Genomic DNA, 11,271 nt, shown 5'->3' with positions numbered 1-11,271 from the left:
GCACCAATTTATAGAACTGCCCTGTATGCGGCTAAGTATACTTATATTCTAGGATGGATGGTTATAAGTCCCATTTCCATAATCTTCTCAGCCATTTCTTCCTATCTTACTTATTTCTGTCTTCCATCCCACGATCTCTCGTTTGTTTGCTTCATCTCACTTCGATCTGTGGTGGAAGAATGGTTATTGCAAGCATTAGCTTGCTGTTCTGGTTAACTGGTGCTCTTTCCCTGGCCACAGGGTGCCTGTGTGATACTCATTAAGAATCACTTCCTGTAGCAGCTAGAGAGACTTCACACAGCATCTACGTGTCTCACAGCAGATTTGCAAGCTTCTGGCTGCTGGGACCAGCATGGAGATAGTTCTGTAACAACAGAATGCAGGACAACATGAAGAAAAGACAGAGCTTCTCTATTCTTCATGTTTTCTTCCTCCACTTGTGCGTCAATGGTAAGCAGAGACCTTTCCAGTACTGTTGGGAGGGTATTTTTCATACAATTAAATTGATTCTAATATCTTTACAATTTCTTGTAAAAGTAACCAGGAGCGTTTAAGTGTTTGTAAAGGAACCATATAAGCGCATGATATTATTCAGCAGCAGCTAACACCTGAATTGTAGAGCGTAAGAAAAACATCTGTTTTACCAGAAGAAGGTCACATAATGCGGGCTGTAGATTCTTCCTTAAACTCCTGTGGAAGCTTCTAGTGCTGACTCCACTGGGAGACATATGCACCTGTCAGCTTGTGGATGTGCAAGTTTATGCTATGACAGCCCAGGAACTAGTCACTTGACAGGTAAAAATGGACATCACGGTAGTGCTGAAATTTTAAAAAAAGAAGTATGTGTTCTGAATGATACTACCTCATAAAATGCCTGCTTAAAATGGGGTGGCTCAGTGTACTGCGTGGTGTCATGTGGGAAATCGGGGTTTAACTAACAACCTAGTTTCTGCTTTTCAGGTTACTGCGTAGGCAGTGTTCAGAATGCTGGGATAGAGGGGGGGCCACCCTCAGGGTGCATATTTATTAGGTTTGGAAAGAAATTATAGGGGCCCTTTTACCAAGCTTATCGCCACTTAAAATCCACAGCCCCCCCCCCCCTCCCCGCTGCCTGCTCTCGTCAGGCGCGGATGCCCTCCTGCCCGATGGCGATTTGTTGGAAGCTTTTCAAAATCCGGACCAAGTGCCGGGTTTTGAAAAGCCATCTGGAGCCCTGGACATGTCCTCAAAATCCGGACATCTGGTAACCCTAACTCTGGATTGTGGGTTTGAGCCCGCGCTGCTCCTTGTGACCCTGGACCCCTAATGCCCCAGGTATAGTAGATAGATTGTGAGCCCACCGGGACAGATAGGGAAAATGCTTGAGTACCTGAATAAATTCATGTAAACCGTTCTGAGCTCCCCTGGGAGAACGGAATAGAAAATTGAATGAATTAATAAATAAATGCAAAGCTTGGTAAGGGAGTGTGTGGTGCAGTGGTTAGAGCTACAGCCTCAGCCCCAGGTACATTAGATAGAGTGGGAGCCTGCCGGGACAGTTAGGGAATAATGCTTGAGTACCTGAATAATTTGTAGTCCGCATAGAATTGTAGGATATGCGGAATATAAGTTAAAAAGAAAAAGGAAGTGGGAGTTATGGTATCAGATCTGGACATAATATGAAAGTAGGTATACACTGTTCAAGGGGTTGGAAATTTCCTTCCCACGTAAGGCTGACATGCTGGTTAACCCTGTTTCTACCTCTATAGAAGGCTTTGAAAGTGTATTTGTGATTTATTTACACTGACAATTCACCCTTTTCCCCTTAGGACAGCCAGATGGTGATGTTGAAGCAAATGATACAGTCCATGTGACAATAGGCAATGATGTGACTTTAACATGCAGCCTGAAAAAGAACACGACAGTTACACAAATGCAGTGGTCTCATTTTATAGACAGGAAACAAACCATGATAGCAGTGCACAACCCAAGCCACGGCATGTCTTACGGCACTTTGAATGACACATTTCACAATGTCTCAGCTGAATTTAAGCCACTGAGCACATGGATGCTGCATCTGATCAGTGTGGCTCCCTCACAGACGGGCCAGTATTTATGTAACTTTGCAACTTTCCCCTATGGGACGATATCAAAAATCATTCATCTCTTCATTCAGACAGAAGGTAAGTTATATACAAAGCATTTTATAAGATAATCATGAATATGAGTAAATTGTTTTATGTTTTATTTAAAAAGCTTGATATACCGCACAGCCTTCTTGAATCGGGGCAGTTTACAAATTTAATATACAGTGATACCTTGGAATCCAAACTTAATCCGTTCTAGAACTCAGTTCGAGTTCCAAGACAATTTTTCCCATTGAAAATAATAGAAACTGGATTAATCCATTCCTGGGTCCCACAAACTCAAATTTTAACAGGAAATACACTGGATTTTAAGGTAAAATATTAAGCAACATTCAGATTCTAGGGCACAAACACACACATACAATGTGCAGGGCATTCGGATTCCAAGACAAAAGGTACTACAAAAAAAGGTTCAGATTCCAAAACGTTCATATTCTGGGGCGTTTGGATTCTGAGGTACCACTGTACATCAAATTTAAAAGAAAAGAACTCCAGTTATTAAACATGAAAAATCTATTTCACCCATCCCAAAAAGGCAAACATTTAGGGTTACCAGACGTCTGGATTTCCCCGGACATGTCCTCCTTTTGAGGACATGTCCGGGGGTCCAGACGGCTTTTCAAAACCTGGCACTTTGTCTGGGCAAAGTGTCGGGCAAGGAGAATGTCCACACATGCACGGCTGTCACAGGATGATGTTGTGTGCACGCGCGCGTGTGCGTGATGTCATCACGTAACGCAGATGTCCTCCCTACCTGACAAGAGCAGGCAGCGGGGGGGGGTCTAGGGTGGGCTTGGGTGCGGGATATGGGGAGATGGACGGAACTAGGCGGGCCTGGGTGGCGGAGCTAGGGGGTCCCGATTTTCATAATAGCAAGATATACATGCATAACATAATTCACTTCTAGACAATTGCGTAGTAAAGGGGCGGTGAGGGAGGTGCAGTAAGCCCCAGGCGCTGTCTTGGTAGAGGTGCAGGCACCCGTTCTCTCCACTCCGCTCTTTCCCATTCCTCACTTCCCCTCCCCGTACCTCTAGCTCTTCGCTGGCATGAGCAGCAACTCCAACTTGCTGCTCGCGCCAGCGTCAGCCGTCCCTCTGATGTCACTTCTGGGTCTTGCGCCTAGGAAGTGACATCAGAGGGAGAGCCGACACCAACACGGGCAGCAAGTTGGCACTGGTGAGGAGTAGTGGCTCGTGGCCAGTAGGGGGTGATGTTTATGGGACGGTAATGGAATGGATGTCAGAACATGATAGTGCAGTATTTTTGTGGAGTTTTTCTACAAAAGTGCCTGTTTTTCGTATGATTCTGGGTAATTCTAGTTAGATACAAGCATATGTGTTAGTTAAGGCCACACCCAATAGAAGCATACGAAAGACGGGTGAATAAAACATCTGAATATAAATGAAGCTAAAGCCAGAAAAACACACTACAGATTAATATAAGGGAAAGCATAATAATATCTGTTTATGTACTTTGCTGTTAGGCTAGATCATGGAGGAAATCATAAAGGAAACCAGAGGAATCCATTTTGGGTTCTCTGTCTTTATCTATATCTTCTCAGTCTTGGAATCCATTTTGTTTTCCAAGTCTTTGTTCAGGCTCTCAGCAGCATGGTGTTAATTAATACCACATGTGCTTTAGACGGGTAAAGAAATATAACGTGTCGCAAACTAAGATATAACAGGAATTAAATATAGTTTTGAATGAAAATTATGTATGGAAGGCTTGGCCAAGTAAATATGACTGGAGTGTGTGTATGACTGTGTATTGAACAAAAGAATGGGTTTTGAAAAACATATGATATATCTTTGCAACCTAAAGAAATCCTAAAGCAACATCTGGAAGTAATTAAGTCAGAGACTCCTACTCTAAGGTTTCTGTGTGAAGCTGTCAGCTTAGGGAGAGTTTTTTTCCTCTAAGGCTAACAACTTTTCAGCATGGAAGGGCTGAGAACTTTTCAGCATCTTTTTAACAAATAATTTCTCTTAATATACTTTTGTGAAAATTATGATTTATATTCAGAAACGACTATAAGCAAACAAATGTACATTTCTGAAACTTTTGTCTTTGTCAAACTTTTAAACGTGGAGGAATTTTCTTTGTCTAACTTTTAAGACCACCTCCTTTGTTACTTGTTATTGGTTGAGATACTGATGATGTCACAATAAGCCAAAAGTATATAATAGAGTGACTGGAGATATTGAGGTGAGCTCGTTATCAGAAGGCCAGTATTTGGTAAATATAACGAGCTCCCATTAGCGCAACTGTTGAGCAATTATGCTTTATTCTTTTGATCTCATAATGGAAAAATAGAAACAATAATTCAATAAATCTTAATTATAATTTTTAAAACCTTGCGCTAGTGTCATATTTTTCAAACCTTGAGCTTTCAAGAAGGCGTCGATGTCCCTTGCTCACTGGGAAAGTTAAAGAGGTACGGGGAAGGGAAGGGGCATGCGCGCATGACGGGGGGGAAGGAACAGGGGGGGTGCGGAGAAGAGGGCAGGGGAGGGGCACCACTGCACCAGGCACCTCTCATCGTCACTATGCCACGGTTCATAGTCAGTCGTGCGCGAGACACCAGCGCGCCGACAATGGAGGGCAGACAATTTAGCGCAAGACACCAGCGCACCGCAGGGAAACTTAGTTTTAAAGAGCCCCCTCCCCCCCCCCCACTTTACTGCATAGTGTTCGCGCTGCTGTTGGGTGGGTTTCCAGGGTTGGAACCCTCCATTATAGAGAAAATGGAACTTTCTCCGATTTTTTTTCGAGAAAAGTTCCCTTTTCTCTATCATGTGGGGGGTTGCACCCCCTTCATCCCCCCAACGGCAGCGTGAAAAGTAGGCAGTAAAGTGGGGGGGGGGTTCCCCCCACACACCACCTGTCGGAGCTCTTTAAAACTAAGTTTTCCCGCGGCACGCTTGTGTCTTGCGCCTAATTGTCAGCACTCGATTGTCAGCGCGCTGGTGTCTGATGCGCGATTGTCTGACACACGATTGTCCCGTCACCCTGCGCCACGGCTCCTAGATGAAACCTAACTAAACTACAACACACTAACTGGTTCAAACCTCGAATGTCAACTTAAAGAAATGCATCGTCGGCATTTCCGTAAAAACTTTTGTAACGCGGCCGTCCTAATCTCTTTTGGTAGACTGCTCCAGAGATTTGAGGCAAGCCAAAAGAAAACTCTTTCCCTGGTAATAGTCCAGTCAGCCATTTTAAAGTGAGGGGAGTTAGTCTATGAATTCCTTGAAGACTCACAAAATATTAAACTGTAGACAAGAAAAGCACCTACAGGAAGGAGGTGATAATGCCGTTGTATAAGTCTCTAGAATATTATGTGCAATTTTTGGAGACCCCCACCTTCAAAAAGATATAAATAGGATGGAGTCAACTGCTACAAAATTGGTAAGTAGTCTTTGTCATGAATCGTATGGGGACGGATTCAGAGACCTTAACCCCCGCCCCCTCTTTTTACAAAACCGTGAAAGCATTTTTTAGCACAGGCTGGCACGCTGAATGCTCTGTTCTGCTCCCGATGCTCATAGGAACTTTATGAGTGTCAGGAGCAGCGCAGAGCATTCAGCGCACCAGCCTGCACTAAAAAACATTCCCACGGTTTTGTAAAAAGGGGGGGGGATTAATATGCATACTCTGGAGGAAATACAGGAGAGAGGGAATATGATAGAGACATTTAAATATCTCTGTGGTGTTAATGTACAGGAGGTGAGTCTTTTTCAAATGAAGGAAAACTTCAGAAGGAGAAGACATAAGATGAAGTTAAGAGGTGGCTCAGGAGTAATATCAGAAAATACTTCTTTACAGAAAGGGTGGAAGATGTAGAAAAGTCTCCCGATGGAGGTGGTGGAAATGAAGACTCTATCTGAATTCAGGATAGCATGGGCAGGCATGCCTCTTAGGAAGAGGAGGAGATAGTAGATGTTGTGGATGGGCAGACTGGATGGACTAAGATTGTCAAATTTTCCAATCGGAAAATCCGGACCCCTAGGCCCGCTCCAGGTCCACCCAATTCTGCCCATCCTCACCCTATAATGCCCTAATACCCCCCAGTCCCACCCTACCGCCCCCCCCCCTCCCGGCTGCCTGCTCTTGTCGGGCAGGGAGGAAGCCGCCCATGCGTAGATGCCACGCAATGATGTCATGTTTACACATGCTTGCACATGATGTTATCAAGTGGCATCAGAGTTTGCGCAGACTTCTTCCATACCTGACGCGATTTGAGGAGGCTTTTCAAAACCCAGACAAAGAGCAGGGTTTTGAAAAGAAATCCAGACCTCCGGACATATCCGGGGAAATCTGGACGTCTGGTAACCCTAGGATGGACTATTCGGCCTTTATCTGCCGTCAGGTTTCTATGTTTCTATAGCCAAGTATTCCTCCCTCTATCAAAACAGGCCTCAAAAAGGCCAGAGCAAAAGTATTGGATGCCCTATGAGAACCTTCAGACATGTCTCCCCCCTCAAATTAAATTTCCCTAGCACATTGGCAACCACCCCCCTAGATTTTAACAATTAAACTCTACAATAATGATCATCCTACAGTACTATAACAACTTATAATTGGACTTCATGCTTTTAAATGTTAAACATTTTTTTGCAAGTAAAAGTATACACTGATGGTTCTACGAGTTTGTGTGTCTGTCAGGACTTATTTTGCTTTTACTGCAGCCACTTTTTGCTGCTGCTACCTTAGGCAATTGCCTAGTCATGCCTAATGGTGGGGTCAGCCCTGACCTCTGATATTCTTTTTTGAAGCATGAAAAAATGCATCACATGACAGAATCTCAACATGTTTAACCATTTACAGGAATCACATATTTTTTCAGAAGTGAAACTAATATCCTTGTCCAAAAGAAACTAGATTGTAATCTTTTAACTGCTCGAGTCATACAAAATCTCTTTGGCTTCTGGAGGGCAAATAGTGTAAAACCCAGCTGTTCAAAATTCAGCCAGTGGAGGTTAACATTTTTATGTGTAGGCCATTGCAGGCAAAATTAGACTTGGATATACTATGATGGACCTTGTCCATACACCTGCTTTCAATATCCACGTATGTCCAGACTGCTGCTGGCTGTTCGAGCTTATGCAGCTCCTGGCTGATATTCATCTGGGATTTCTTAAGTGGTTCTGTAATTTTCTTTCACCCCTTGCTGACATATATGGAAGCCTGACATCTAGTGGTAGTACCATGAGATTACTGCTAGAGCTCATGGTGGTCATTTTCTAGATGGAACCACTAGGGCAGCGGTCTCCAACCTTTTTCATGTAAAGGGCCACAGTGTGAATATGAGAAAGTATAGAGGGCCACCAAAAGACTTCAAGCTTATACATACTATACTAATTTTGTAAACCTGCTTGTTCTGACTGGGTAGAGTTACTATATGGGTCCAGAAAAAGGAGAATGGATTGAGACATCCAGGTTTTACTTCCATGGAAGTAAAACCCGGATGTCTCAATCTGTCCTCCTTTTTCTGGAGCCATATGGTATACCTACGACTGGGTATTAAACATTAATATGAATATTGATTCTACAACACTTCAAGAATATTTTTTTTTTTTTACTTTATTTTGGATTGTCAACAATAGCAAACACCATAAATGAGACACCCAAGTAACACACCTAAGAGATTGTTTGCAGTTACTATAGCAAATGGGCAAGACTGAAATAAATACATTTACAGACTCTGAAAAGAAACTGTTTGATTGAGGCCAATAATAGAGGACTTTGAGGGGAAGGAGTGAGTGGGATCATTTCTGTCCGGGCTATCTCGCTAGACTGCCAGAGATGATAAGCTAGGCTCTGGGTGTGGTGGGAACTACAGATGGGTGGGTATGGAAGGGTTCTGAAGGGGGGTTTGTATTAGCAGGGGTATTCAGAAGGGGTTTGATGTCAGGGAGGGGGCACTGGGAAAGGGTCTAATGGTGTCAGGAGGTTTGGAGGGGGGAGGAGTCTGTTCATGTTGAGGGTTGGCAGCACATCCCCATCTTTACCTCCCAACCAGAAGCTATGCAAATACTGGCCAATTTGGTGCCGGCATTACACAGCTAAGCAACCAAAATTAACCCTGCTATTTATGCAGTCGTATTTGGTCACTTAGCTATGCAGGCATCAGCACTTGCACCGTTGCTGGCCCTCCCCAATGCTACCTCTGGAACACCTCTCTCCAGCCCACTTTAGAAATGGCCAGGGACTTAGTAGAGAAAGAGAGATTGTTTACCCTCTCCAAGGTGAAGAGAACGAGAGGGCACTCGCTGAAGTTGGAAGGGAAAAGATTCCGTACAAGCATAAGGAAGTTCTTCTTCACCCAGAGAGTGGTAGAAATCTGGAACGCTCTTCTGGAGGCTCTTATATGGAAAAGCACCCTTCAGGGATTCAAGACAAGGTTGGATAAGTTCCTACTGGAACAGAATATACTCAAGTAAGGGTAGACTCAAATAGAGCACTGGTCTTTGACCTAAGGGCCGCCACGTGAGTGGACTGCTGGGCACGATGGACCACTGGTCTAACCCAGCAGCAGCAAATCTTATGTTCTTATGTACTGATATTCATCAGCACTGCCCAGTTAAGCATTGTTAAAATTGGCAGGCAGGCAGCCTGCATAGCACCATTTAAGTGATAGACCATCTTATTTGTAAGCAGTCATAAAAGCAGATACAGGACAGATACTTGAGAAAAGAAAAGAAAATACTTGTCACAGCTTGAAAAATAAATGAATATTTTGATCACAAAGGGAAGAAGAGTCACTGTACGCTTCTCACTTTTCCCACAGACCTACCCACACATATTTATTACCCCAATACATAGAAGTCAGAAGCCCTATGACCTGACCCAATCACAGCTAATCCTGGCTTCATGCAGCTGCCTTTGGTTCTTCTGAAAAGAGATGAATGCCATATATTTTTTAATGTGATTAATAATTTAACATGGCAATCCTAAAACCCAGTGAAAAGGGGGATTTATTCCATTTTCTGGGCTACTTGCCTCCCCAGATCTTTTGAGACAGATTTCAATACTGTAGTGAGGTCAGGGCCGCCATCAGAAATTTCTGGGCCCCTTACTGAGCAATCCTATTGGGCCCCCCACGAACCCCTTCCCCCCCCTTCTTCCATGGGCCGAATACACACATACTTTTCTCTGTCGCCGCACTCTTTAACCAAAAGATTTGTAAGCCTGCAACCACATCAAGGTAGACTCTTTCAGCAGCTCCCCTCCCTCCTCCTTACCTTTGTGGCCAAGTCAAAATGATCTACCAACAATAAAATTTTAAAAACACAAAGCACAAGCAGAGAAAATGTTAATTATCATTTATATTCCGCGGGTTTTCAAAGAGGTCAAGGCAGATGACTTTATGCAATGTCACCTCAGTAACAACTATACAAAAATAGACAAATATTCCCCCTCCTTTTTTTACTAAACCGCGATAGTGGTTTTTAGCGCAGGGACCTGCGCTGAATGCCCCACGCTGCTCTTGAAGCTCATAGGCTCCCTGCGCTAAAAAACGCTATTGCGGTTTAGTAAAAGGGGGCCATAGTGCAAAATATAGACAGCATATATAAATTCTCAAAATGGACACATTTTGATCACTAAATTGAAAATAAAATCATTTTCCTACCTTTGGTAATTTCATCAGTCTCTGGTTGCATTTTATTCTTCTGACTGTACATCCAATATTTCTTCCCTTTTTTCAGCCTCCTCTATGCTTCCTCTCCTCCAGACCTCATTCCCTCCCCAAACTTTTTCTTTGTTTCACTCTGTCCCCTTCTTTCTTTTTCTCTCTCTCCATACCCCCTTTCATTCTGTATGTCTGTCTTTCTCTCTCTCTCCGTGCCCCATTTTTCTTTGTTTCACCCAGCCCCCTTTCTTTTTTTTTTCTGGTTCGTGTCCCCCCTTTCTTTCTTTCTCCTTGCCCTCCCCTATGCCACCACCATTGGGAAAATGCTGCCACCGCCACTGGGGAATAGGCTGCCACTGCCGCTATCGGAAACAGGTCGGCGCCGAGTTCGCCCTGCTTCTCTTCCCCGCGGGGCGAGTTGGTCGGCCCCACAGGGAAAAGCAGGGAGAACTTGGCACCGGCCTGTTCCCAATGGCGGCGGTGGCACTCAAGTGGCTAAAGAGACACAGTTTGCCAGCCTAGGGAGAACACTGGAGGGTGGCCAGCTGTTGACCCTCTTGGGGCATAAACCCGGGGCAGACCGCCCCCACTCCCATCTTGGTATGCCACTGTCTGTACCTCACTCCCTCCCTATGACCAAAAATTCTCCTTTCTTCTATTCCCCTTGCACACAACCATCTCTTTCCCTCCCTTCCTCACTCCCAAGTCTTTGCCTTCTGTGTCCAAAAACACATTCCCTCCCCCACCTCAGCATCTCTTTCCCTCCCTTCCTCTCTCCCAAGTTCATGCCTTGTGTCCAAAACGCACTCCCTCCCCCGTTTGCCTCTCAGCCCATCTTAGCAACTTTCTCATGTAGGCTTGTCTTCTATTTCCTGCCTGTCCCGCCGCGCACACATAGCCGACCAGAAGTCTTCCCCGACTTAAGTAAAGCCCGCCCTCCGACGTCAGCGCTGACGTCGGGGATGACTTCCGATCGGCTGTGTGAGCGGCAGGGCAGTCGGAGTAGAAGACGAGCCTCGCGACTTGAGTTATATTTAACCCCACAGGTCCCCCATCGTCCACGTTCAGCTCTCTCTCCTGTGCACCCCCCTTGGGGCGTGCACCCAGGGCGCACCGCCCCCCCCCCTAGGTACGCTACTGGCCCGGGCCCCTGAATGCAGGACTGGTAGTACTGCCCTGATGGCGGCCCTGAGTGAGGTCACAGGGTGAGTACCTCATAAAACACACCTGATAGAGAAAAGGGGAAAGGGAAAAGAACAGTTATATTCAGGTCAGGTACAATAGGCAATTTCCTATTCTCACAGCCTTACAATCGAATCCCCTTATTCTGTAACCTGGCACTTAAAGTTAGGTTGAATTGCACACATAAATTACAGAATGCTAGCACGTATATGAGTGCAAATCACTTCCCCCTGGCTTTAATATATGATGCCCAAAGCTCCGCACCCAACATTGGGCACGCTTCTGAAATATGCACCCAAGTAATTTGGATAATGAGATCTGACCTAT

The 11,271-nt window shown here is 44.8% G+C and overlaps 1 protein-coding gene across 1 annotated transcript in view; it reads left to right on the top strand.

Moving 5' to 3' along the window:
- Window positions 1-329: 329 nt before the first annotated feature.
- The window catches only part of CD96 (CD96 molecule), a 73,875-nt gene continuing 62,933 nt past the window's right edge, over window positions 330-11,271 (top strand). The window contains exons 1-2 of the mRNA XM_033940235.1: window positions 330-450; window positions 1,809-2,162. Of these exons, the coding sequence (XP_033796126.1) occupies window positions 378-450; window positions 1,809-2,162 (427 nt within the window). The 5' untranslated portion in view covers window positions 330-377. The remainder of the gene's footprint in view (window positions 451-1,808; window positions 2,163-11,271) is intronic.

Source organism: Geotrypetes seraphini, chromosome 4 (assembly GCF_902459505.1).
Source record: "Geotrypetes seraphini chromosome 4, aGeoSer1.1, whole genome shotgun sequence".
Classification (NCBI taxonomy): Eukaryota; Metazoa; Chordata; class Amphibia; order Gymnophiona; family Dermophiidae; genus Geotrypetes; species Geotrypetes seraphini.
The sequence above is the reverse complement of the archived record's forward strand: the minus strand, read 5'-3'. Positions and strand labels throughout refer to the sequence as shown.